Source organism: Mustela putorius, unplaced genomic scaffold (genome assembly GCF_011764305.1).
Source record: "Mustela putorius furo isolate JIRA1106 unplaced genomic scaffold, ASM1176430v1.1 tig00000680_pilon_pilon_pilon, whole genome shotgun sequence".
Taxonomy (NCBI): Eukaryota; Metazoa; Chordata; class Mammalia; order Carnivora; family Mustelidae; genus Mustela; species Mustela putorius.
The window spans coordinates 1,454,235-1,482,091 of NW_025421442.1; the positions used below are offsets into that span (position 1 = coordinate 1,454,235).

At 58.1% G+C, this 27,857-nt stretch overlaps 1 protein-coding gene across 4 annotated transcripts in view; it reads right to left on the reverse strand.

Moving 5' to 3' along the window:
* SYK (spleen associated tyrosine kinase) overlaps window positions 1–27,857 on the reverse strand; it is a 67,625-nt gene that overhangs the window by 14,144 nt on the left and 25,624 nt on the right. For 3 of the 4 annotated variants that reach the window (XR_006607570.1, XM_045083012.1, XM_045083011.1), the window contains exons 2-9: window positions 24,548–25,007; window positions 22,798–22,958; window positions 13,616–13,754; window positions 11,622–11,703; window positions 11,232–11,281; window positions 9,760–9,828; window positions 2,280–2,367; window positions 1,648–1,825 (exon numbers count right to left, since the gene is read on the reverse strand). Coding sequence is in view for 3 of the 4 variants with exons in the window: in XM_045083012.1 (XP_044938947.1) it covers window positions 1,648–1,825; window positions 2,280–2,367; window positions 9,760–9,828; window positions 11,232–11,281; window positions 11,622–11,703; window positions 13,616–13,754; window positions 22,798–22,958; window positions 24,548–24,961 (1,181 nt within the window). In the remaining variant the exon portion in view is untranslated. The remainder of the gene's footprint in view (window positions 1–1,647; window positions 1,826–2,279; window positions 2,368–9,759; window positions 9,829–11,231; window positions 11,282–11,621; window positions 11,704–13,615; window positions 13,755–22,797; window positions 22,959–24,547; window positions 25,008–27,857) is intronic. The other variant, XM_045083013.1, reaches the window with a different exon arrangement.

Here is a 27,857-nt window from a genome sequence, read left to right on the forward strand (position 1 = left end):
GTGTAGAGTTTACCAAGTGTTTCCGCGCAGACTGCAAGCTGTCGGTCCTGCACGAGTGCCCCCGGAGCCTTCCTGCACCTCCTGCTGTCCTGGAATGCTTCCCTGTGCTTCTCTCGTCAGGCCTCGTGGTGCCTTTCCACGGCTCCGTCTACCGTCCCCCCGGAACTGCTCGGTGCACGGCGCGAGGTCGGGGCCGAGACGAACAAGAGAATCCTCGCGATCCTTCACAGTAGTGAAGGACGAAAGAACACCCGCCGCCTCTTCCAGAGAACAGAAGCGGTGGGAACCCTCCCACGTTACTCTGAGGCCAGCAGTAACCCCGATGCCAAAACCGGACAAAGAAACTTCCGAGAAAATCATTTACGGGTATTGCTCGTGAACATAAATGCAAATATTCTAAGAGAAGTATAAGTAAATTCAGTTCGGTGATTTATGAAAAAGGATGAATTCTGATTCATGAGCAAGAGGGGTTTATCCCAGGAAGTCGCGGTGGCTTTTAACATCTAAGAGTCAGTGGCCTTCACCACATAAACGCAAGAAAGGAGAAAAAACATAAGGTCATCTTAGCAGAAGAAAACGAGAACTCAGTAAATAGTAATCAGAACATCTATCCTCTCCCCAAACCCTCCCGCTGACATTACATATCCGTAGTTATGTCTCCTTTAATATATGTACTTAATTAAGTGAGGAATTTAAGTGTCATGAACGAGTTGAAGAAATTCCTGCTTTAATACAGAGTAATTTATATTCACTTCACAACCGACTGTGACGTGCCTGCATGGATTTTCAAACGAGCCCATCGGTCGGTCACATGCATCCAGAGACACGGGACGGCAAGCGCGGGTTTCTGTGCAGGTTCTTCCTATGTTCTTGACACTTGAGTCCCATAAATTCACCCACTCAGGACAAAACATCTATAAAATGTCGTAACTCAAAATGACACCAAACAACTAAACCCAACTCTACTCGTATCAGTAATGTACTCATTCAAACACACACACTCAGAGACAGGGTCTGTTTCGAAGGACTATACTGACTCTGCTGACCCTTGTACTGGACACTCTTCGGGACCCCTTCTACAGAGCAAGTGAGGGGCAGAAATTTCAGTGACATGGGAATTGTAGTTATTGTACAGTATGGATTATTATCTGAAATTATAGGAAAAAGCAGATAAATAGTTACACTGATGATGTCTGTAATCAGGAATTTTCTGGGCGAAAGAAATGATTTGAAAAATAAAATACTTAAAAATGCTGTGTTGTTGTCACAGCTGAGTAATTTAACTGAACAGTACCTGCGTGTATGTATGCTTAAAAAGGCCCCAAAGTAAGACACTACTGTTGGTTACGGGTGGTAACAAGAGGATGTTCTCGTTTTACGACGTTTCGCGGATTCCTACGTTCTAATGCACACCTCCCACGAGCGGACTATATCGCCAGCATCTGCAGAGTTAACGTACACAAGGAATGCCTTCGCCGTAGCCGCACCGGGGAGGGAGAACCACACACCGTTCACGAAGAAGGATCCGGCCCTGCTGGGTTAGACTCTGTGTTTGGGGCCGAATGCCCGGGATGCGTGTTGTGTGGCAGTTTCTAGAACGTCAGCTGGGGGGAGGGCGAGCCGTGCGGAGGCGTCGCCGTGACTTACTTTTTCATTTGGTAGTAGCCCTTCTTCACGGTCCCGAAGTTGCCGGAGCCCAGCTCACTGTCCTCCAGGGTCAGCAGCTTGCGGTCCAGGTAGACCTCCTTGGGCCGGATCTCCTCAGGGTCCGCGTAGGGGCTCTCGTACACCTCGGTGTCCATGGGCATGGCTTCTCTCTGGGCATCTGCGGTGCAGTCAAGCAACAGGAGACCCGGGGCTGGGTCCCTGCTGAAAATCCCAGCATCACTTGCTCCTGCCCCCCACGGTCACACCTCGCCTTTTCCAGACCTTGGTCTCCCCTGACGGCTGTGACGCCGCTGAGCACTCAGGGTACAGTGTCTCCCGGTGTGTTGGGGGTTAGCAAACACGCCCCTGTCCCCAGGGGACTCACCCCCGGTCTTGCATGGGTGTGCCCAGAAAGGGGCCTTCCGTGCCAGAGGTGAAGATGGAGGCCGCAAAGACCACGTCAGGCCCAAGGGCACCGTGGCACACACAGGGGACCTCTGCCACCTGTCCCCAAGAGCAGCGGCACCCACCAGGCACCTTCTAGGCCTCCGTGTGGGGCTGAGTTAGCGAGCCCGCTCCGGGCGGTGCTGCTGTGCGGCAAATGGCCCGGGATGGAAGCGCGCGTGTCTCACCTCTGTCCGTGGCCCAGGGTCCCCGGTCTGGCTCGTAAGGATTGAAGGTCACGGAGCTCTCGGGCCGGCTCCCGGCGGACGAGGAGGCCTGAAGCACACAGAGGACAGCGGGTCACTTGCCTTCCCAGACACACTGCCGGGCTGATCTGCACAATGACTTTTGTTTTCAGACAATCACATTACGAGGGACGCGGGAAGACAAAGGAAAGCATCAGGAGAGACAAAAAAGCCCCCGTGGCTTCTCTCATGCTTCAGGCGACTGCTTGGACCCTGTGGGGGCTAGACGGAGCTCGGGCCCCTGTGGTTTGAGGGGCTGCCGGGTCTCAGAGAGGCCCCGGACACAGACCCGTTCAAACCCCATTTCTGCCTACACACGACCCCCCGACTTCTCCCTCCGTCAACCCTCTCTGCTCAGTTTAATGTCATATGAAGTTATGCAAGAAAAACACGGAGTGCCCACTGGCTGCTGCCCCATCCCGACTCCAGAACGTCTGTGTGGTCCTGGTTTCCGCCTGAACTTAACCTTCCCTGTAGATCTAGCTCCGTGGATGGGGTGCCCGAGGGCGGCGACCTTCCTGATGACTGATCTGATTCACACCCATTTGCACGATGAGCTGACGGAGTGGGGGACGGATGTCCTCCTCACGTCCCTACAACCTACAACCTTGCCCTTCTGGAAGTCTCTGTCTCGAGTCTTCCCGCCTACCTTCGCCCCTTCCTCTTAAAACGAGGGTGTGGCTACACTTGGTTTGTGAAAAAGAATCACAATCAAACCTTCGGTGTGTTTGTTAGTTCGTATAGTTGACCGGAAGGGTCAGCCGGCCGTTTCCCATAGCAGGGCCCAAGCACTGGCCAGGAAGCCACGAGATACCGCCAGGGTTTGGACGAATGTGAAGACGCAGAGACATCAAGCTTCGCCGCACACATGACCTAACTCACGGCACACACGGGGTCCCCGTCTGCCTGCCTGACGTCCCCGGCTCTGGAACCAGAAGGACAATGATAGGTCACACGGCACCACGGCCACCACCATCTCCACACAGCACCACGGCCGCCACCATCTCCAGAACCTGGCCCTCCGTCTTCACCCGACTGCGGAGCGCCACCGAGCTGCTGCTCCCGGCGTGACAACCCCGGGGTTGGGGCCACGGACGTCCGCTCTCCCGGTGCGCTCGCTCCGCGCTCTCCGCCTCTCCTGGCTCCCCTTCCCCCTTCCTCCCCCGCGCCATCCGAGGGGCCGGACGCACCAGGAGCAAAAACCGCGTCAGGCCCGGGGCCCAGTGGCGCCCTCCCTGTGTCTGAACTTCGCCTGGCCCACCGCCGGACCGCGATGAAATCGTGCCGAACAGACCGGCGAGTGACTGAATGAATGATCGTGAATGAACGAATGGAGATCGTGTCTCAGCACCGGCAGCTCTCTCCAGCCTTACGCTAACGGAGGGAAACAGGCGTGGGTAATCCCAGGGACGACCCGGTGGCGACCCGCCTCTGTTAAGAACTGGCCTGAGATTGCAGGTGACGGGGCGTCCTGTGGGCCCACTTGTCTAGGCCACAACCACCCTGTCTCGACAGAACTGTCCTCGGAGAGACGGGGGACCCCAGGCCTCCCATTAGCCCTGGGCTCAGCTGCAGTCGAACTCCAGAGTGGAAACAGTATTCAATAAAAAAATAAAAAATAAAAAGAAGCCTGTGGGGAGATTCTAAAGCAGAGGGACAAGTGTACAAATGGACAAGGGCACATATACAGTCATGTCACTGTCTCTGATCTTCCCTGTAGGCAGGAAACTCCGAGATCCAAAGACATGACTTCAGGACGCCAGGGCCGGCTGTCCCAGACAAGGAGACACCAGGACGCCTCCTCCTGACCCCGAGATCTGCCTCTCCACGGGCCGGCGCTCCGTCCTGAGCTAACGCTCTTCGGAACAGCACAACGTCACAGACCAGGCCGGAGTGCACGGAGCTGCCACCGCGAGCCTAATGCAGAGGGACAAGCGCACAAATGCAAGACAAGGATGCCAGGGCATCAGGAGTGAGGGAGAGCTGGTGGTCCTGGACACACCGAGCCCACGCCCACCCGGGTGGGCAGAAGGTCACGCAGGCCCCGGGGCATTGCTAGCCTTCCCAGCCTGGCCGAGCCCCGCGAGTCCCTCAGTCACTGCATCCGCCCCCTGCCCGGGCCCTGGATCACCTCCCTGGGACAGAGGTCGGCACGGCCCTGGAGGGAATGTTCTTCCGAAGAAATGGGACATTTCCTGTCGTGTCGGTTGTTGGGGCATGTGAGGAGATGATGAAGGTCGAGTCACAACACAGCCCCATCTTTCCTGCGGCGGCCGATGGGTATGCCGCGGAGCAGGACACCCAACACCCTCTGGGATCGAGTGCTCGGCCAGAAAGAATTCGGACTTTGCAGAGAACAATGCTAACTTACAAACGTACAGATTCGCGTTAGAACTTGGAGGAAAACACACTGCTGGCCCCTTCTCTCCGCGTTACATCTGGTGATTCTTCTCTGCCCTGATCAAGACCATCACCTGGGTCCCGCCTAGAGCACGAGGTGTCCCGGCCAGCCCGCCGGCCACCACTAGGTGGCACTCGCTACCTGCGTGTTCGCCCTCCGAGGACCTAGGTGTGCTCGTCAAGTTAGGAAAGGAGGTCAGACACGGGTCGCTCCCCAGTCATAACAACTAGGCCAGATTAGGCCTTAAATTACCATCCCTGACCTCTTACCGGCCAGGCTTAGCTGCAGACCGACCTGTGTTGGCCCGCGATCCTCTGGGGGCAGAAGCGCACGCGGTGCACGTGCACTGCTCTCCCGGTGACCTGGGAGCATCACGCCGTGTCCTAACGTCCATTCCTAGACCTTCACGTTTAGGCTTCCGGACAGGCGTCTCCCGATCAGGCACGGCATTAGGAAAGAGGACCACAGACGTGTCCCAGCCGCTTCGGAATGCGGGCTTCTGTGGCGGGCACGGCTCCGGTCTCTGTGGGAGCAGCCGTGGTCCCAAGGGGGATCAAGACCCCAGAGCCCAGGGCAGCCCCTCCCCGGCCGTGTGACCACATCTGCTTCGGGTGCCCGCAAACCAACCCCTGACCTCCCCCATCCATCCTCCCGACCGCAGGAGCGGAGGGCTGCGGGGTGGCCCCTGATAACCCCAGGGCAACACGTCTTCTCCAGGGTCTGTCCCCGCACCTCACCGTGACCTCCTGCCGGGGGGACTTCACAGCCGTTTCCCTGTTTGGCTCTTCTAGCTCAACCCTAGTGAACTGCGTATTCTAACAGAGCCTTCCAGGGGTCCAGTCACCAGGGCAGGTGCTGGAATAAAGCATGAGCAAAGGGTCTGAACGCACGTCCACCTCGGAGCCACAGGTGACGGCTAGGTCGTGTGTGGGGAGCTGGAGGCCGGCCCGTGAGGACGCTGTTGTCACAGTCAGCCCGTTCACAAAGCACGGGCATCTGTGCCTAAAGCACCAGGCAAATATTTTGGCTCTAGGTGCGGGAAGGACTTCACTCGTTTAAGGACATCCAGCCTTTCTGGCGGGGAGGGGAGAGGGTCAATCATACTGACACTCGCCCGTTAGCTTCATCTTTAGATTTGCAACGGCCAAGTGTCTCTAATATCGAAGGAAACTATAAAACAGTTTTGATTATGGAGGACAAAGAGAAGGATGAATCATATCTACATTTGTACTTAATTTCATTTGCATTTTTTAGGACGAAAGTATTCCCAGTCTCTAAGGAAAAAATTTAAATTAGACTGTTCTTAAGTTTTTATTATGGAATCTCTAATATCTAATTAACAGTCCTCTTCAAGTCAAAGCATACTTTTCAGTAACTACCCACATGCCTGAATTAATTCAAGTTCTGACATGTCCTTTTGGGGCTAGAATTATTAAAAAGAAAAACACAACTGTGTATACTGATCAAATTAACAAACTCAAGAAAGTCATGTGTACCTTATCTAAACAGATGGGATATCTGACATAATTCCTGTAAGTCCTTCCCCGTGACTGCCTAATTAATAGAAAATTCTTCCTCCATTTGCGAAAACATAAATACCAGCTCTTCTAGAAATATTTCTGATGAGCAATTAAAATACATTTAATCCATAACTTAAACCACCCAATCCTTCTTTATTGATATTTTTGGCATCTATGAAAATTCAATGCCTATTTCCAAGTTGTTATAAATTTAAATAGGCAATAGCTTTTTTTTTTTTTTTTTTTGCCAGAAAAGTATTTTCACAGTCTTTATCAGATTCATTACTTTATAATATTTAATTCTTTTTTAAAAAATTGATTAAATTGGAGAGGTATGAATTTACCCAGGCACACGGGGTTTACGGTGGAACGGGAGTCTCCCTGACATCCCTATTTTGTGCTCCCACAGTAACTACTTCCACGGCTGTGTTTCTGTATTTCTTCCAGAATATTTTACTTTCTATCAGCACATATCCCTTGTTTGTCATTTACACTGGATTTTGGAAGTAATTCTAGACCTCAGCTGCCTCTCACCCTATGGCTTTGGTTGTAACTGGTTTATTTCCCAAAGCCAGACTTCTAGTTTGTTTCCAGACTGTGTCAGTTACACTGTGCTGGAATAGACACTTTCATGGACACATAGTTACACCTAGAGGGAAGGATAATACATACCTAGAAACAAAATTGCAAGTAAGAAGCCCTATGTGGTTTTATTTTGGATGGATGTTGTGAACTTGCCTTCTTTGAAGGCCTCATATCTCACACTTCTCCAGTTGTGTGGGAGGGCTTACTCACCCACTGCACATCCTGTCCGTTTTTACGTGGGTCCATTTCACAGGTGAACTTAACAGAGCACCCAGTTTTCACTTGCATTTCTCTTTTTATGAAACAGAACAGCTTTTTCTACGTTTATGTTTTCCTAAGTAGGTACTCTATCTGCTTTACTACAAACTACCTCCTGACATCCTTTGCCATGTGCCCACTAGTTCAAACTTTTACTGACTTACAGAATTTCTTTATATATTAAATATCTTAACCTTGCCAGTGTATCATCATGACTCATATGGATTCCCAGTTTATTATTTCCTTTGATGACACGTCTTTATTTTCAGGTAGTCTTACTGATATTTTGGTGGTCTTTCTGATATTTCGATAGTGTAAGATACAGACACATGCTCTCCCTTGGGCTTCTTTTCTGGGAATTTCCTTAGTTGCTGCAAGTGAAACAAGCTGGCTCCAACCTACTTAGCTGTGAGTCTCGCCTTCTCACCAGGCTGGGTTCCTGGCTTTTTGACGGGTCCGCATGACTAGTCTGAGCTCCAGTCCTCCGTGATCTGATCAAAGTGTCATTTGGCTTCTGCTGTGGAGGGATTCTGTAGATATAACTGCAATCCCTAATTAGCTGACTTAAATTCATGAGATTACGCTGGGGGGTCCTGGCTTAATCAGTCGAGAACCCTCTTTCCTGATGGTCTGCCCTGCAGATACGGGATTTGCCTAGTTAGCCTCTCTCACTGTGTAAGGCCAGTCCTTGTGCTACACCTGTACGTGTGTGTGCAGGTACATGCACGCAGAGGTGTGTGTGTTTCTAAACATGTACATGTGACTGACATATGTGTACTTAGATAAGTCTGTGTGTGTGTGTTTTACATACAAATCTCTCAGTGGTCACACTTCCTCAAAGGATCCTGGAATGCTGCACTGAGAGCCCCAGAACTAAGCCACACACGGCATGTGGTCCGTGCACAGTGAGACCGTCCATCTCTGGGCCCGCACGTGGGTGGGAGGCTGTGTGTTGGCACGTCATAAAGGGAATAGCGACTGAACGGTCAGTGGCAATCAGTGGCGTGGCCCACATCCACAGGGCTTCCTCCACGGCTGCCATGCAGGCCCTGGGCGTGGGAAGGCCACGGGAGCCGGCAAGTAAGGGTTCCTGGCACTGTGGAGGCCACATGTCCCACACTGAGCTGTTCCCTAAAGGGCTGTCCATGCTGCGTTTGGCCAAACGCCCTTGTGTCCCATGTTTGACCGCCAAAACACAGCCGCGCAGTCGCTAGCTGGAGCTCAGTCCGTGATTACGGCCTCAAAAAGAGGCCTCTGGATTGGAAAGCTCCCTGAATCCGAAGACGCTTTGTATCCCTGTGGCTATTTCCTGCTGGGCTACGGGCCCGTGCGATGCTGTCCCAGTGGTCCCTGCGGAGCCCTCTCCCAAGAGAAGGGACGCATGTCCACAGGGGTCCCAGGCCACGTGGGTCGGAAAGGGGGCAGCTGGACAGACTGTTCTGCATTGGTGGCCGCTGACCTTTTCCACGCCACAGCCTCAGTCACCTGCTGGGTCTGGTGGTTTCTGGCCAACCCCAAGCAGTGGGACAAAGAGGCACCAGACACAGAGAATGTGTCCCCTTAACAACCTGGTCACCATCTCCTCACACGCCCACCCTGGTATGGGCAGCCCTGACTGTAGCTCCCACAAAACAATGCCACATCCTAGCTGAGGCTCCGTGGGCTGGTCCGCAGCGCCTGGCCTGCGGCGTTCAGACGGACAGCCACTCCGTTCCGTTTATCAGAGAACTCGTTCCCCGACCATCCCACGAAACTCTCTTCTCTGATCTATCGTCAGCAGGACTGGGAGCACCTGGGGTCTGACTGCCCACCTGGAAAATTCTCCCTAAACAAAACCTCAGATTTTATGCTTTTTTATTTCCATTGTTTCTAGAAAGTCCTTTCAGCAACTTGCTTCACGAGTCTAGACCCACCTGTACGGTTGAAAGGTTTGGAAAAAAATTGGTAAGAAAGTGAAAAGAATTATTAACAAAAGAATCAACTTTCTACCACCAATGAAAAAATACAAACAAAAATAAGGAAACAAAAAAAAGTCATACACCCATTCATATATGGAGATGATTCATTATAAATAAAAATCATTAAAAAACAAAACAAAACAAAAAAAAAAAACTTCGCTTTTACCCTTGCAATTCAATCACGCAACCAAACCCCAAAATACACCCCAGGTTGAACTGAACTGCCTCATGAAGAAACAGGAACTTCTAACCCTTGAATTCCAGACTTTTTCTACGTGTTCTACAGCCTCGATGCAGGGGCCGTGGCCCTGGGAAGCCACGCCATAAACAGCCCGAGACGCTCCCTGTCCGGCCCCCACAAGCCCCCGGCCCCCCTTCTTCCATCAGCACATACTTGACACAATCGACCACCGTGCTCCGCAGCTCGCGATTTCGGCAACAGATCCCTCGGCTTGCTCGGAGCAGGTTCTGGACACGAGGCTCCCCCTCCCGGGCCGACCGCAGGACGTTCAAGCGCACACGGAGCGGGGAGGGCACGCTCGCAGGGGCGCCCGGGGCGGCAGGGCTGCGACCCACACACGGCAGGCGGGAGAGCACAGCAGCGGGACGGGGGGCGCAGCACACACGGAGGGCAGCGGGGAGGGAGCGCGCGGCTCCGTCCCGCCACGTCGGGGGGTAGCAAGCAGGGGACACGTCAGCACCTTTCTGTGGCCAGGCTTGGGGAAGGAGTACGATTTGATTCTGGAAATTATTCCTCCCGCCGACCACGTCTAGAAACCATAACGGCAAAGAGGGGAGAGTCAATGTTTCAGAAACCAAACACACGACATGCTGTTCCGTCCGGCTTTGGGTCCACACCACCAGCCCCCGCCGTGCCCCGCAGGGGTGCTGCCAGCCACACCTGGTCATGGGGGAGGTAAGAGGGAAAGCCTGCACCCTGAGCGGAAGGATCTGGAAAAATACCTTGGTTCGTATTTCCCATGGAAAGCTCTAGAACCAGGGCTGTCCCATTCAGCAGCCCCGTCTCCTATAGATACTACATCTCGAATGAGACAGATCATTCTAAAGAAACCAGAAGCAAGTGCCCAATTGTGTTATACATCCGCGGGGGCTGGTCCCGTGGTTGGTGGGAATTCCCTGATTTGGACACGTGGGGCAGGCGCATTTTTCCTGTCTGCGTCGACACGCAGTCAGTAAAAGATTTTTCGAGATATCCAACTTCTTGAAGCTACTGGGGGTGACGCACAGCTCCACGCAGGGGCTCCATTTGAGGCGCTGGTGCTGAAGTTGTCTGGTATTTTAGCAACTTCCATCCCTCCCTGCCAATCTGGGGACAGGGGCTGCCCCAAGAGCCTCCCTGCTTTTATGTGGGTGCGGCCCGGGGGCGGTCAACCATGCTTACTGTGGGCAGGAGAGACGTTCTGCTTTCTGCCGGTGGTTTTTTAAGGATTAACAGGCAAAAAGGGGGATGTGATGCACACAGCTCGTGGGAGGGGGTTTTTATGCTTTAGAGACGGCATTAAAGGACACTGAAGGTCCACACCGAGCTCCCCGGAAAGGAGCAGGAGCTGATTCCTCCTCTGGGTATAAACCTGTGTGTCGGCTTGGAAGAGTCGGGAGGGGCCGGAAGGCGGGATTCTCCCCGCAGGTGCGTGTGCTGGGCAAGCCCACGTGGAGATGCGGGGACCGGCCACACTCACCTCCTACGGATGCAGACAGAGAGGTGCCTTCTGGCCTTTCTAGAGGCTTCTCTCCGCTGATGCTGCTGAACACCCCGTCCCCACCCAAGCCTCCATTAAGCTACTGCCAAACCAGCTCTCAGGAAAGGTCGAGGCCTCTGCTAACGATGATCTCACCAAAAGAGCCGGGCGGACAAGCTCAGTGAGACATCTTGGGCGGCAGACCGTGTGCACGGTCTCCTGCGTCCTGCCCCTCATTTCCCAAAGGCGCCAGGAGGCATATTTCCGATTTAATACAGGCGTCCCGGTCTAACCTACGAAGAAATGAACCTGGCCGGCCCAGAGCTAGAAGTCGGCCAAGTCCAGCTGACGTCCCCAGCCCTAGGCTATCAAGGGTGGCAGGAACAGTCACGGCTGATCCCGTGGGCTGACCCACGCCTCTCCTGGCGCTAGCATCCGGCCGCTCCCCCGCGGGCCCCGCTCTCGTCACTTACGGCAGGATGGGCTCCCGGGAGGGGCGCGCGGGCTCCGAAGTTGATGTTTCCTGGGTGGAAAGAGCGTGGACAGTTACGGCTACGACCCCCACACCCAGCGGCTCCCACCTCCCCCTGGGGGGAGGGCGCTCAGCCTGACCATCAGCCAGCCTGGCCCCGAGGCAGTGTCTCCTGCTTCACTGGGCGTCCTCACCCACGAAGTAGGACCAACCCGCTTTCTCCAGTGAAAGCTACCGGCTACGTGCGATTCGCTGGAGTGACCCGAGCTCATCTGTTATCAACCAGGAAGAAGCAGCCCACTCCCCACCGTGACGGGGGACAGGCCGACCGTGAAGCCTGCCCGGTCGCTGTCGAGATCGTAGGGACTGAGGCTCCCGGGCAGGGACCCACCTGTCTGCCCGCCGATCTTCTGGCACGGAACTGTGAGAACTCTCAGCAGTCCATCGGGTTTGTAAGAGTAATGCTCCACCAGCTGAAAGAGAGGAGGACAGAGCCATAAACACCAGACGCAGGAGATGGGGGAATCCTTCCTGGAACAGCCGACGCCCCCTGCATCCCTGAAACGCGCCTGGAGGACAGCCCTGGACAGCGAAATGTGCTTCCTTGGGAGGTCGTCCTGGTCCGTCCTCACGCCTCCCCCTCAGAACACTCCCATCCTGGACAGGAGCCCACCCACCACCGTCCCTCTGGACTGCGGCACCCCCATCCACACCCCCCGTCCCTTCCGTTTTTGGTACCAAGTTCCATTTATTTGTTTGTTTTTCTTACACTTAAGTAATGTTATAAAAACATATTCAGCATGTCAATACTTATTCCTTCATATAGTCATTCAACAAACAGCCTGGGCCCCAAGACAGGACTGAAGGCAAAGTAAGGTGAACAAGACACATTTCCTACCCCCGAGGCACTTCCTCTCTTGAAGGAGGGGCAGGTCAAGGAATCCCAATCTGCTATTACTATCAATTTCTGCTCTGTGAGGGCTGTGGGCAACGGCTTTGGAGGGACCAAGTCACTGACCCCAAGACTTCTGGGGAGAAGACAGCGGAGCTGGGACGTGGGGAGGGGGCAGGAGGCCTGCGGACAGAATGCAGCCGTCCTTGGCTAATGGCTCCCGGAAACTGTGACTCACGGCGTCCAACTGGCCCATTAGAAAATTAATGAACAGCAAGTAGACCCTGAGATCAAGGTCATGTGCTCTACGTACTGAGCTGGCAGGCGCCCTTGAATGAATCTATTTTATCTTTCCTGCAGCGCCGTCTTCTTTACGGTGTCTTTTACTGTGTGAGATCGACCCGCTGACCAGACGCTGCCGTGGGACGAGCCCTACCACGCTTGATGCAGGAGCTGCACCTGCTCTGGTGAACGCAAGAGCTGCTCTCGGGCTGGGGGACCGGGGTCGCTAAGGCAGGGACGTTGGGGGACCGGGGTCCCTAAGGCAGGGAGGCATCCCCCCCCAGCTCTCCAGTGTCACTCCAATATCTGGTGCTTCCTGACAATGTGCTGGACGAAGGTGCCCGCAGGTGGGGATACCTGTCAGGGTTCTCTCTCGGGCAGGGGTGAGCAAACTTATTCTAGAATGGGCCGGAAGGCAGTATTTCAGGCTTGCACATCCTTTGCTTTTTTTTTTTTTTTTCTTCTTTAAAGGACTCTTCGAGTCTTTGAAGTGGCGGGGGGGAACCCACTTCTTGAAGAATTGCACAAAAACAGGCAGGGGCCAGGCTGGGCTCAGGGTTCATGGACTCCCCCAGAACAGGCAATCCACTGAGCGCAGCGATGGGGAACGGGAAACCGGCCCCGCTGGGCCCAGCTGTTTAAAGGGGCTTGGCTGAGAGGGTGCGAACACACAGCCCCGGCACGGCCACGTGGGGCTGTGAGGCACGTGAAGGTGCGTGGCGTGTGCCCACCTCGGTCCACGAGGGAGTCTGACGGCATTTGTTTCCTGCCTATGTGCCCCCGGATTAGGTGCCACTTGGGGGGTTTCCTGACAGTGGGGTCAAGAATAAACCCTTCTCAGACCAGAGCTGGAAACATCCTGAGCACGGGCAGCGGGTGCCGACCCGCTTTCTACGCCGCCTTAATTTCGCGGGGATTCCTTCCGCGGTGGCCGAGGCACTGGCCCCTTGGTGCTCAGTGTGGACGGCAGACAAAAGTGCTCCCCGTGCCCCTGCAGGGCTGTCTGTGCACCTGCCAGTGCCGCTGTCCCCAGACACTGGGGTGCGGACAGCTGAGCGGCCCTGGACCTTCCGGAGCCTCGGCCCGTCCCGCCCTGTCCGTGTCCCCGCCTGGGGCTGACTTCAGGGCACCTGAGGGCTGAGAGGGCCCTGCTGGGCGGGCATCGGGCAGGGACCTGGGTGGGCTTTCTCCGCCCCGCGGACGGCCCCTACCTGCCAGAGCGTGTCGAACTTCTTCCCGTCGGGGATGGACAGCTTGCCCGTCTTGTCTTTGTCGATCCGGTAGTGAAGCACTTTCCCCTCATGCAGCACGCACAGGGCGTACGACCCGTTGTCGTTCCTGTCCCTGATCCTGTGAGAGGACACCACGCATCATGTTCGCACCCCGCAGGTAGCAGCGGCCTTCCTGACCTGGGCTCTGAGGCTCAGCCCCTGGGTCCCGACAGGCCCAACTGGCAGCTCGGTGACCCTGGCAGCTCCTGACGAGGAAATGCTGTGTGGCGGGTGGGCCACAGCCACGGCCCGGGGGTACCCCTGGGTGGACAGCGGGGGAGCCCGGGCTCAGCTCACCCAGAGAGGCTGCACGGTCAGGCCACCAGCACAGGGACCCACAGCACAGGGACAGTCTCTGCACTCACCTCTCTTCCCCGAGGTCACAATCCAGCCACTACGGCTCCACTGGCTGCCAGAGCGTGGTGTGGGGCATTTGGTAAGCACTCTACTCAGGAAATGCCAGACCACAGGTGGACCACGGACCGCAGCCCTGCTCCCCAGGGCCCGACTGCATCCGCTCACACTCTCCCATTGCCTGGAGGACAGGGCTGCCCTGGGCCGTGCCGACCCCCAGGCTCTGCTTTCGTGCTCCCGGGGGCTCTCCACCCCTGCCCTGTGAACAGGACTTCAGAGACCAATAGCGAGCCGAGTGCTTGCCCGCTGCCCCACAGGGAGGAGTGGGCCTGTGGGATTTTGGGGGGGGCAGATCCAGGCGGTGGGGACTGCAAAGCAAGACCTGGCCACAAGCCCCTCCCCCAGTGCAGCTCCTTAGATCTCCCCCAACTCTCCCCTGCAGCAACTCAATCCGTCGGAATCAGGAGCTCGGGGAGCCAGTGAGGCAGGAGGCTTCCCGAAAGCCTTTCTGGCCCTGAGGAAACGGAGACGCCCAGATGTTTAGCATGGGCCCCGATGCACCACATTTTGGAGAGCATTCAGAAGTGCCAAGCTACACTGAATTTCCATGTTTGGGGGATTTCTGAGGAGTCCTCCGTGTGGCAAGAGGTCACACCCCCGAGATGTGTCCGTGCTGCCCCTGCCTGTGGATTCGTCTCCAAAGGCCGCCTGACATTGAGGGCTGAGCTGGGTCCTGTGGGACTGGGACTGTTTTAAGAATAAATTTCCTGGGGTGCCTCAGAGGCTCTGTGGGGGAAGCCTCTGCCTTCGGCTCAGGTCCCGATCTCGGGGTCCTGGGATCAAGTCCTGCATTGGGTTCTCTGCTCAGCGGGGAGCCTGCTTCTCCCTCTGCCTGCTGCTCCCCCTGCTTGTGTGCGTGCGCGTGCTCTCTCTCTGACAAATAAGTAAGTAAAATCTTCAAAAATAAGAATAAAGTTCTTGTGGGGTCACGCTTGGATGGGTCCCTTGTCCAGACCCCTGCTCTGGCAGCTGGTGCTGGTGGATCGACATGCCCAGACCCTCAGCGTCCTTGGCATGACCACTTCTGAAACCGTCCGCACCTTGCAAACAGCTCCCTCCTCCCCACCCAGGCCACCAGCACCCCAGGCGTGAACCTGTCTTCACAGTCCAACCACCCATTGAGGCCTGCTGCTTGCCATCAAATAAAAAACCACCACCCAGAAAAGGTAAAACCTATTTTCAGAGAGGAGGGGAACTCGGCCTACTGGATAGGAAGCTGTCTTATAATGCGGGACGTGGGGCTACTTGTATTTCGCTTATCTCATAAGCATCAATACTGCCCACAAGGTGCAGTTAGGAGATATGAGAACTGCACAAAACGGAGACTGAGCATTGAGAATTTGGACGGCGAGACAATGCTATCCGGGGGCTGTTCCAAAGGGTCACTCTCCATGATTGACAGCCTTTCCCCTCTTTGACCTCATGGTCCTGGAAACAAGGAAAAGTAATCCAAATTGAGGTTTTCTGAATTCCTGTCTAACCCCCCCCCCACTCTACCTTGCGTTAGCCCCCATGGACCTTTTCTTGTTAAGACAGACCGAGGACTGCAGGTGGCCCCGCGAGCTCCTGCCACGAGCTCTTCAGAAAGCTGAGAAAGGTCCAAGTATGACCGCAGTGCAAACACCCTCCGCACCAGCAAGAATCCAAAAGGCCGCTAGTGCTCTCGGGCGGCAGGGCGACGGGTCCCTCTGCGCTGCGCCAAGAGTGTGAGTCGGACCATTTCGGGAGACCGTCTGGAATTCTCTGGGGAGAGCACACCACGGAGAGCACACCACTTCGATCCTGGTGAGGCAGAAATCCACACTCTGCCTGCATCTGTCTCTGCGTCTGTTGTAAGACACACGCGCTTACGCCCTCCGCGCCCAGAAAGGGGCGTGTTAACCAGCAGCTTTATCTGTGACTGCAGGAAACCCGCACAGAGCGGCCTGTGAATCATAGATGCTGGGACACGGGTGTGACAGCACAGCACAGAACCAGGACGCACAGACAGCCGCGACACAGATCCAGGACGCACAGACACAGTTCCACGATTTCATGTGCGCAGGGTCCTGAGCAGGCGAAAGCAAAGGGTTTGTTTAGAGAGGAGCACCGAGGTCCTAGGTGATAAAACCAAAACAGAAGAAAAACACCCAAAGCGTCCGCCGGACAGGAGCACCCAGGAAGTGGTGTCCTGGGGTGTGAGTGGGCGGGCGTCCTGCGGGGGGGCTTGCTGTCTCCACCCCGCGGCTGCCGCCTCCCTCGCACGTGTCAGATTTCACGACAAGGGCGGGATAAGGAGAATCTGGTGCAAGGCGGAAAGACAGTGTGTCTGGCCTCTGGACACGGGACGTCCGCGACAGCGCACGCCTCCGTCGGCTCTCCCTGTCCCCGGGGCTCAGGTACCGGAGGGGAGCCCCTCTCTCCTGGGGCTCCAGCCGGGCAGCCGGCAGGAAACGAGGGGAGAGAAGAGAAAGCCACGGGCCCAGCCTCTGTAGGTGGCGAAGACCAAAGCCCTGGTGACATGAACGGCCAGCCGCGGGGACCGGTCTGCTGGCTTCAGGTGGCTCCCGGGCAGAGGGGCTGTTCTTAAACCAGCGCACTAGGAATACAGCTCTGGAAGCCGAGGTGACCTCCTCCTGGCCCCCTCCTGCCCCTCCGAGTGCTCCCTGGGCCCTGGCACGCCACCACACAGACCCCAGCAAGGGGAAGAGGCAGTCTTTTTCCTGCCCCCAGGCTCAGCCAGCCTCGGGAACGCTCACAGAAGCCCTCGCGGAGTTCTTCTCCGTGAGGCTCTTGGATGGCGCAAGCTCACAGCGCGGTGTGGTTTGCTATCACGGAGGATGAGATTTCTGTGCTTTGGACCACGGCTGCGCCTCGATGCTGCAAGGCACAGCGGCTCTGCAGGGTCAGTGGGCAGCCACCGGCCACCGCGGGTGGAGGTCTTGGGCTCATGGCCTTGCACCGCACAGATGCCGAAGCCCTTGGCCTGTGAGGTGAGGGAGCGTCCGTCCTGCCATGCCCAGCCTGCAGGACCTGAACCCTGGTCTACACTCCTCCCGGGCCTCCTAGGTCAGAGCTACTGTGCACGGGTGAGGCCCAGGCCCTGGTGGGGCAGGGAGACCCGGGTGGTAGAGGCGTTCTCACGTCCCCCCACCTCCTCCCCGGTCCTGGGACACTGGGCGAGGTGTGCTGCAGACAGGACACAGGAGCAGGGCCCAGGCCCGCCACCCCGCCCTTCTCACGGTCCCGGGTGTGGTTTCCGCGGCGCCACAGAGCCTGGCTGGCCAGAGCGGAACGAGGGCTGGGGGGGCAAGGGACAGTCACCGCGGCTGGGTGGGCTGGACGGATACACCCGAGGGCTCCCACGGGCCTGCCCTTCCCGTCCAGGGTGGACATTGCCCTGCATGGGGCCTTGGGCCAGTCCTCGGCCAACCGTCTGTAGAAGGATGGCTTCTGGGGAGCAGAGCTGCAGGGCCGGGAGGGAACGTATGTAGGGTCCCTAAAGATCCATGAAAGAGAAAAGGAAACCCCTCCTGGGCCCCACTGCAAAGCGTGATCAGCACAGAACACGGGTCCCCACCCGAGGCCTTGGTCTCTGCTCTGGTTCACGAAGTGGAGCTGGGCTACATGTGCCCTCGTCTGGCCTCACGGGGGCCTCAGGCAGGTCACTGAGCTCATACTGACATCAGTCCACAAGCACCTCAAACTCTCACTTCAGACAGGCTGTGCCTCAGCCTGACCCGGGCCCCCAGAACCACACACGTCCGATAACGTGGCATCCTCTGACCAGCGATGGCGCCGGTGGCCTTCATCGCGGCACAAAGGGCTCCGGCCAGCCACACGTCATCTCACACGCCAGTGAGCACCGGGAAGGGCTTTTCTAAACCCACACTTTGCTTTTGGAATTTAAGTATATTTAAAAAAGGGAGTTGATGCTGGAGCAGGGGGAAAGCGAGTGGAAAATAAGAACCAAGAAATAGCGTCCGTCCGGTCTCACGAGAGACACCTGATCTCCACGGGAGAACACGGCTCTCCCGCTCCGACGCCCCCACGCCGGCAAGGACTCGGAAAACATGCGTGCGCCACTGCTGCCGAGTGCGGAGCCCAGAGGGAGGACCAGGTTTTCTTTTCTCCGTACGTAGGAAGTCATATCACCACGTCACTGTCCGTGGAAGAGGTGGTCAAGCGTCACAGTTGAAAAATAGAGAAAATAAAAGGTCCTGTTGGGAAGGCTCGGGCAGTTCGCTCAAAGATCACGCCACTGCTTTCTGAATGTTGTGTGCTTGTTACCTTATTTCCCAGCTTTAAAAAAGTATATGTTGCAATTCTTTTCTTATCCTAAAAATATACTTTGCACATAACTTTGTGTTATTTTAAAAAAAAGGGTCTCCAAGCTGTGTGTTTTGGAGCCCACCAATCCTGGGTCCTTCCTCGGGAGGGGGATACGTAACTTTTGGAAAATAAGTTGTTTACCTTTTCTAAGAAATTCACTTTTCAGCCCCACCTGACCTAGTTTCTCAAGGTTGCACACCGTGTCACTGTGGGGGGCTTTGGGGAGTCAAGCGGCTGCCCCCCAGCAGAGCCCAGGTCCCTGGGGTCACCAGGAAGGCAGAGCTCGGACCCCCACCTGCAGGACCGTGGCTGGGGGTGTCCGGGCGAGTCCCTGTCCTCACGTGTGGCTGGCCAGACCCCAGACCTGCACAGGTGTCTTAGTCAAAATACCAGCTTCAATGCTGACATCGCTTCCTCACGGCGGTGGAGGCCAGAAGTCCCAGATCAAGGTGCGGTGGATTCCAAGTCCGGTGAGAGCCCGATTCCCGGGCGGTCGGTGCCCTCATCTGGCTGTGCGCTCACAGGGCCAGGCCCGGTGCCAGCTCACACGGACGCCTCCAGCCTCCTGCTCCCACTACCCCATCACGTCGCCCTCATGACCTCCTCTGACCCCGCCCACCCTCAGAGGCCCACCTCAGAGGGTTTACCGTAGGAATTTGGGGAGGACATGAACATCCAGCCCGTGACAGCAGGTGGGGAGTAATCATCTCTAGAAACACCGCAGACGACACGCCGAGGGTCTGTCGACCCACCCCGTCCATCTCCGCGGTAAAGACCCTTCACGCCTGCACGCTTCATTCTTCCAGCATAGTATGAAGACCCTGATACCTGCCTCTTCCAGCTCACCGCCGTGTGGTCCTGGCAGGCTGTGTGGACGGGAGACAGACGGGGGATAGCGGACACTTCCCAAGGACATGCCCTGGCGCCATGCCCGGCGTGGGGAGCTGCGGGTGGGCACGCCCTGCCCTGGTCTAAGCCCGGACCCCTCAGGACCCTGGGTCCAGGCTCTCATCTCCTAGTTCCCTGAACATTGTGAGCAAGCTCCCTTGTGCCTGAGTCCCCCTTAGAAAGTCCCCCTTAGAACGAGCCATAAGGTCCCTTTTGGCCCAAGGCTTCTGCCTCCACACGTGGACTTCACACCCCAATCCACGAGTGGGCCGGAGTCGGCCAGCATCCCCCGACGCAACCCTGGTGGCTGGGGGTTTCTTGATTTACGTCCTGCATCTTGAGCCGTACGGGTGAAGATTCACAGCCTCACGCGGGTCTCGCACATTTCGAGATAGGCCGACCTTCCTTCCATGTCCTCTGCGGTGGCAGGGGCGTGTGCTCGCCCCAGAGAGGGGCCTTGCCACACTGAACCGTAAATGCAAATCAGAGGTTCCGGAATGAACGCGCACAACGTCCCCATTCGGTCCTCCACGTTGTTCTCTGCACGGAAACAGCCAAGCCTCCCGCGCTGCCCAACGGTGTCCCCTGGGCTCCAGGACCCCAAACCAGCTTGCACACGGAGTCCCCGTTCACGATTCGGTTCGCCTTGTGATTTTCCAACGTCGCGGCCGTGGAGAGAAAGCGCTACGCGTTCCGTAGAAGCTGAACTTCGGGTATGAACGTGGACCCTCTCCCGGGTGGGCGATGTGTGTCATGCGACCCCCGCCACGACGCCGGGCAGGGCGGCCGCAGCCCCCAGGCAGCCACGCCGTCGGGGGCAGAAAACGGACCGTTTCGTCGCTTCCCACGCAGCGTTTCATGACTCAACGTGAGAGAGTCAACACTTGACTCTCAGACAGGCTTCGCGGCGATGATTTAGCCTGACCGTACGCCCAAGTGAGGGGCTCTGAGTGCATTCGTGGGGCTGGGCTCAGTCATGCTGTCTGTCCCAGAGTGCTGGGGCATGAGCGTCTGTCCCGGGGTGCAGGGGCATGACATGCATCTTTGACTTGTGATATTTCCCACCTACTTGGGTTTGTCGGAACGTAACCCCATCGCATGTCAAGGAAGATCTGTATTAAGCATCTGCGGGGCACTGGACATGATGCTGGCATGCGACACGCATCGGATTATCTCAAACCGAGTCCACGAAGCCCAGAATTCGGAACCACAAAGATGAGGCTCTTTTCCGGATCTGAGAGCCTCCTTGGTTCTTATCATTCTGACGGGGGCTCTGGGGGGCCTGGGGAGGGCAGGCTGGCCTTGACGGGTCTCAGACAGGGTCATGCCGGAAACAAGTGCCCTGCGAGAGGCAATGCAGAGGGATCGGGGGTGGGGAGCACACAGCAGGCCGCCGACTGCAGCCACACCGTGTCCTAGAAGGGCTGGGACCAGACCAGTGTAGGAAACCCGCAGTGCAGACCGAGAAACCCACATGGCTGTCCCCACCCCAAATCCTGCTTTCCTCCTCAGCGGAGCATGTGCCAGGGATCCCAGAAGACACAGAGGAGCGACGGCACATCTGCAGCGAAGAGACCCAGAGCCCTGGCCCCGACCAGAGCCAGGTGCACAGAGCACAGCGCAGGGCCACAGTGTAGGGCCACGGTGCAGGACCACGGAGCAGAGCCATAGTACAAAGCCATGCAGCAGGACCACGGAGCAGAGCCACGATACAGAGCCCTGGGGCTGGGCCACGAAAGCACAGGGCCACGGAGCAGAGCCATGAGGCACGGGGCCATGAGGCAGGAAGACAGCACAAGAGCTACACGCCAGCACCACGCCACTCGGTCTTCCAACAAGCATCCCACACAGCTCCTGCACTCAGGCTCGAGAAGGCGGAGGCCCTGAAATGTGCAGAAAGCACACACGGCGCTTTGGTTCCAGTGTGCATGAACGCACCCCGTGTGGCCTCCGAGCGTGCTCACTCTGGCAGGCCTGCAGGACTCTCCGACGCCAGACGAGCCCACGAACAGCAGCTCTCTCTGCCCTGACACCTTCCCCAGGTGCACGGACTGACTGCCCAGCGCACACGCCCTTCCCCGCCGGAGGCTTCCCATGGTCCTCAAGTTCTTCTGCTCAGCGTCTCCCTGAAGAAAGGCCCCTCGTCTCGGCACAGAACAGAACCTGCTACCCCCACTGCGGCGTGTCCATCCCTTTCCTTCTGTGCCCGTGGCCACTGTACGGCTTCTGTTCAATTCCTCAGTGTCCCCCAGAGATGTTAGCTCAGGAAGCAACCGGCCGTGTGGCTTGGTCTCTACTGTGCAGAATGGTGCTGGCAGCCCTCACAGTGTGGGTTCTAGGGGACACTGGGTCAGGGACCAGTGAGCCAACTCCCGTGACCGGAAAGAGTGCAGGAGGGACATTCTACAGGACAGCGGGGACGAGGCGTGAGAACGCTGCTGGGGAAGGAGCCTGTGGCTGAGCCTTCGGCTGCCCGGGGTCCCCGTGTGAGCGGGGAGCAGGCTCTGACCACAGCTGGTCCCCAGCGAGCCTGGGAGCAGGTGTCTGAACCATCGAGAAGGCAAGAGGCCTCGATCACTCTTTGGAATAGACCACTCGGGGCTGACTTCACGCACCAAGATGCTACGTGCACAGGACCGTGACTTTTGTGTTGGGAATTAGTCCTAAGAAGACAGTAAAAGTCTGAACCTCAGGGGCAGACGAGCAGACAGGTGCCCCAAGAGGAAAACCGTCCCCGCTGCGGGATTTCTGTTGGAGGCTGCGCTGTGCCCTTTAAATCCCCACCTGGGCTCCCACCATGGGCTGACCCACTACTCTCCGGAGCGTCACCGAGCAGGGACGAACGGAGGCCCGCGCCCCCTGCCGGCCACACTGGGGTGTCAGCTGGGCCACAGCTCCGGGGGTACGGCCCACACCCGCCCGAGACAGCCGGTGCCATCCGCGACCATGGACCTGCCCCGAGGGGGCCGGCATCCCCAAGATCTCGAGGACTGAGGTCCATTGGGCGTCGGGTGACAGTGAGCAGAGCGGGACCCATGCTTCCTTTCTGAGTTTGTAAGGCCGACGTCCACACACCCGCATGGGATCCCGTCACAGGAAACCGCTCTAACACTCAGCACATTTTGTTATCTGTCCTGCTGGCACTTGGTTCCCAGTGACACAAGAGACGGTAAAGCCCGACATCTGGGGGGCTGTGAGTGAACGGGCCGCGGTGCTGACAGCCACAGGGACCGCTACGCGTTCGTCTTTGCCACGAAAAGCAAAACACGTGGCGGAATAACATTTCTTTAAAGGTTATGTCCCTCAGTCCCCGAAAAGAGGGTTGACCTTGGGGTTGGACTGGGCAAGACACAAGGTGAATGACAAGGAACAGCTTTGGCACGTCCGGCCTTCACGGCAGGCCCACGGGCGTGTGGGCTCATGAAGCTCCGTGACGGGGAAGCTGAGTCACCCCGTCCCTCCGAGCGGGCCCGGCCGTGGCAGGTGAGGGGGAGAGATCCCATACTTACAAAAACTTTCCATTTGTCTTGGATCCTATCATGACGATCTGCTCAGATTCAACCCTTGAGATTTTCCCGTGGAACCAAGGCATCTTCTCGTGGGCCGTGGTGGCGATCAGCTTCTCCAGCTGCGGCTTCTGGCTGATGATGGCCTGCTCCAGGGCCTGGCCCTGCCACGAGAAGGGAGCAGAGAGGGACAATGCACGAGTGAGAACAAGACGCAGGAACCTTCCTCGTCTGTCCCGGGTCCTGGCGTGCGAATTCATTCATCACAGATAAAGCCGTAACATCCGTACATGTGATCTAGTACCATCCGGTAGATATCTACCCGTGCAGGCTCCAGAGGCCTTCTGAAGCTGGCACGACCCCCAGGTCCTGAGACCAGGCCTCCTGGCCCCTGTGGATCACGGCCCTGCACCAACCCGACAGATCTGGATCAGAACCCGACTCCTCGCCCCAGTGACTCCGCAGCCCCGGGTGCAGGCCACGAAGGAGACGCGGTTTTCCCGGCTGCCCACCGAGGCCACCTCCCAGCGCTCACGCTGCTGCCTGTACGTGTAAATGTGGCCACGGGACACGGAGGACATGAGCTGTGACAATGTGGAAAACAAAATCGGGGGGGGCGGTGCTGGCAGCCGGCTGAGTTCCCTTCCCAGACTCGTTTAGTGGGAGACACAGTGGTGTTCTCTGTAGCCGTAAATGGGGACCCCACGCTGGGTTACTGGACGGTGTAAAGAGGGCAAGAAAAAGTAAAAATAAAAATATAATGAATCCAAATGAGGGGACGTGTGGGTCCCTTCACATAGGACGTTCTGGAAGAGGCAGCACTGTAGGAACAGAATGCAGGTGGGGGCTGCTGGGGGCCGGGGTAGGGGCTGCTCATCTTGGTTTTAGTGGGACCTACGGGGTGCTCTGTGTTGGTCAAAAATCACAGAACTGTAGGCCTAAAAAGCTTAGTTTTACTGTGTGTAAAGTACAGCTCCACACGTCTGATCGGGTTCAAAACCGTAAGAAGATGGTCTGAGGCGTAGCTCGCGCTGCTAACAACCGGCGCTGACCAGGGAGCTGCTCTCTGTCTGCGAGGCCGGATCCACAGAGATCCCATTCGAGGACAGAAAGCAGTCACCGTGTAGAGTCCCCCAAAACCCTGTCCCGTCACACGTCCGTGGGCGTCGGAGGCCGCTGCCACCCGTGGTGCAAGGCCCCGGGAAACGCAAGAGAGATGTCCCGACACCCATATCTGAGCGGGAGACCCTCAGCCAGCCCGCTAGCTCCGGACACCGGGGGCTGGGAAGAGCGTGGCGGGAGCTGAGCTGTGTCCCTGCCCCGCCCTGGGGCCTTTGTGGACGGCGTGTCACTGCGTACTCATTAAACACACACATGTCCCTGTGGACGACCCGACTGGCTGGGGGTCTTCCTTCCCAGAAGCTGGGAACAACAGGCAGAGGGAAGTTCCGAGTGGTACTGAGGGCCCGTCACTAGGCACAGGATTGGGGCAGGACAGGGCGCTCGGGGAACGCCAGGCGGCCAGCCAGGGCCGCTGCACCCCCGCCTGCTCGCCTGGAATGTTCTGCCCGAGACACCTGGGAAGCTACAGAATCACGAGCCCAACCGCTTGAACAGGGTGACCCCCTGCTGACTCCCGGGCGGACTGGGGGCGGGGAGCATGCGGGCAGCTGGGTGACCCGTGCGGCCGGCAGACGGGGCGCCCTCCCCACGGGACCCCCAGGGAGTCGGCTGCCAGCCGGCCCGGACGCACCTGCAGGTTCCAGGTCTGCTTCACGTACTCGCGGATGAGGCTCTCCTTCAGGTCCTCGAAGGGGCCGGTCTTGGGCTGCACCCCGGGCGGCCGGTGGAAGGGCTTGGTGAGGAGGCAGACCAGGCCGTCGGACTCCTGCGAGTGGTAGTGGCAGAGCTCGGCCGGGCTGCCGTGCGTCCTGCCGCCGGCGATGGCGTAGGTGCCGTTCATCTCGCGCTCGATGGTGTAGTGGTGCGCCTTCCTGCCGTGCGCCACTGACAGCGCGAAGCCGCCCAGGTAGTTGCGGCTCTGCCGCAGCAGGTACAGCCCGTCGCTCATGCCACCCTGGACCAGGTAGTCCTCCGCCTCCTCCCGCGTGATGTTGCCGAAGAAGAAGGGCAGGTGGTTGGCGCTGTCGGCCGCGCTCCCCGCCATGCCGGCGCCTCCCCGTCAGCGACCACGGCACACGGCGCGGGGCTTCCTGGCAGGGGGAGAGAGGACGGGACGTGGGTCAGGCCCCGGGCCGCGAGCGCAGGGGCTGGACCGCTGACCCTCGGAACGCCGGACCAGGTCCGCCGACCGGCCAGAAGCCCCCGGCAAGGACAGGGAGGGCTCAGTGGGGGCTATTTGGTTTGGGGCGTGAACACTGTGAGGCCGGGTCGTGCTCCCTCCAGCACCCTGCCAGGGGGCCTTCTGCCGGGTGTCCCCCGGCTCATCACCACACGCCGTCCTCCCCTGCCTTCCAGACACCAGCGCCGGCTCGCCATGGTGAGTCCCGGGCGGTGGGGCCTCCGTCTGGGCCGCTCCCGCCCTGACCCAGGGACCCAGGGCACTGCTGTGCCCTCTGTGCCCCTCCTTCCCCATGCCCGTGGACGCAGCCCCACTCCGTCCCCACCTGCCACTTGCCTTCAGGCCAGCTCTGCCTTCTCCTCCGACCCCGGGGAAAGTCTGTTGCTTGCACTGGGCTTAACACCCACGGGGAGAATGTGCTGCCTGAGTTTGGCCTATTTGAACATTCCCTGTGATTTTTCTCCACGCCGAAAACCACTTTATTCAAAAGCTCGAAACTGACAAACAGAGGGGTCCCCTGGACCCCACAGAGTGGACCCACGCCCCGCACCTCGGCCGGAATGTGCGTGCACAGCCCGCTTTCCAGGGAGCTGGGGCTGCGGGACGGTGCGGGCTGAGCTCCTCCAGGCAGGCAGCGTCCCTGCCTCCTCCGGGGCCTTCTTACAACCCAGGTTTGATGCGCAGCTCATAACAGAACACGTTTTAGGACACGGAATCGTGTTTTGTGACACCTGGGGCAGCGTCTCGCGTTCGCTGTCTCTCTCACGCCCCTACACACCCCACCAAGCTCATCGCCACAGACCACAGGCCCTTCCTACGCGGGGACCTCCGGAGAGCGCGATGCCCGCCTCGGACCCCACCCTCAGGCCGCCTTTGGGACCAACACGGAGATGCCGGCACCCACGGCCCCATGTGGGTGCCCAGAACGGTTCCGGGCACGCGGCAGGCGCCCACAGACACCGGCTGATGAATAAAAGCGTATTTCAAAGTAAGGCATCCAGAAGGAGGTTCTGTTCTCAGAAGCTGATGCCACGCACATAGGTTCAACGTGCCCTCGTCAGGCTGGTGCAGAGAGACGGGCTGTGGCCCACGGGCACCTTACCCCCCTGGGCTCCGTAGCTGCCGAAACCCCGCTCCGTCTCGGCTCTGCCACCGGTGATCTCTGTACGCTCTTGCCCGTCACCAATGGCCAAACCCAAGGCCAGCCCCTACCCACCTTATCCGGCTTGAGCATTGGGAGCACTGGACGCATCCCAGCGGCCCTGCCTCGGTGGGTCAGTCTCTCTTCGGCCGTGGCTCCTTCCTCACTTACTCTGCAAGCTGGGGCTGGGGCCGGGGCTCCAGCCTCATCCGCCCCCTGCACACGCCCCTCCCCGCCACGGGCAATGCTCGCCGACCCCACACCCTGCCGTGCCCACTGAGCTCCTGACGAAACGCTGCTCACCTGAGGTTCCCACCTGGCTGTCCAACAGGCACATCAATGTCACGTGCCTGCAGGTGCCTCCCTCTGTCCTAACTCGGGAAGGATGAGACCCCAGGGTTGGCGGACCCCTCCCTGTCACAGCTCACTAACCTCCGCAGTCAGCAGACCGCACGCCCGCTCTTGGGGGCATCTGAGCTCCGTGCAGGAGACGGGACCAGGAGCTCTCCCGGGATCTCTCATGAGTTTCGTCCAAGTATGTCCCAAAGCCGTGGCGTCTCGCCATCTGCCCCGATGTCACCCTCTCGCACACGTCGATGCGTCTTACCCAGCTCTCCCTGCCTACCGCCCCCCACGGCCCCTCCCTACTCGGCAGGCAGGCGATGTCCGCCAGCCCCTCCTTGTCCCCGTCACACTATTTCTAGAGCATTCCCCATCCTGGGCACTTTGCCCACACGGTTCCATTTCACCCAAGACCTTCTCCAAAGTGAGGTCAGCTTCAGTGCCACCAGAGTGGGGACCTAAACAAGCAGGGGCACAGGCCACTCCTGGATCTGCACTTGGTGTCCCCCAGTCGTGACCGTGAGTGGTCTCAGCACCCCGGTATTCACGTTGGGCTTCTAGCTAATGAATGCTGCCTTTTCCACGGTGGCCAACGCATGTCCCCGCCTCGCTGTGCACAGAAACACTGCGGCTCACCTTCCTTCTGTCGCCCCCGCCCCCCGTTATCACCCGACATTACCCTAGCTCAGGGTTTCCCAACGTCTGGGCTGCACCTTCTGTCACGGGGGCTGTCTTGTCCATGACCAGTCGGCCTCTACTGACCACCCCCCAAATCTCCACGGGGACAGCGCGAACCATCTCCAGATGTTTTCAAACCCCCCCGGAGGCAACAACCCCCAGGCTGCCTGATCGGAAACCGCCGTGCTCACGGTCCAGCTGCCCGCAAATCTGACACGTTCCTCCCACTGCATTCAAGCAGGACAATGTCAGCACCAGATTTGACGCTCCAATGTCCCCCGGTGAAATTCAGTATCGCCGTCACTGTGAGCGAAGGGTGGGGAGGGTCGGAAGTGAGCCGAGTCCCGTGGAGGGAACCGGACCCCGTCACCACGTCACCGCGGCTGGCTGGCACTAAGCCTGGGCACATTCTCAACACTGTCACCAGCCAAAGCACAAAGAAGCATAAAAAACCCGGCAGTAAGTAGACCCCGGAGAGGACACCTGTTTGCAGTGTGAGCCCGGACGGGACAAGGAGGCCGAGTGCAGCCCCCGGGGCCCCGGCTGGCCAGGAACGGGCGTGGGAGCAGACGACCGCTTCGCTGCTCTGCGCACGTCCAC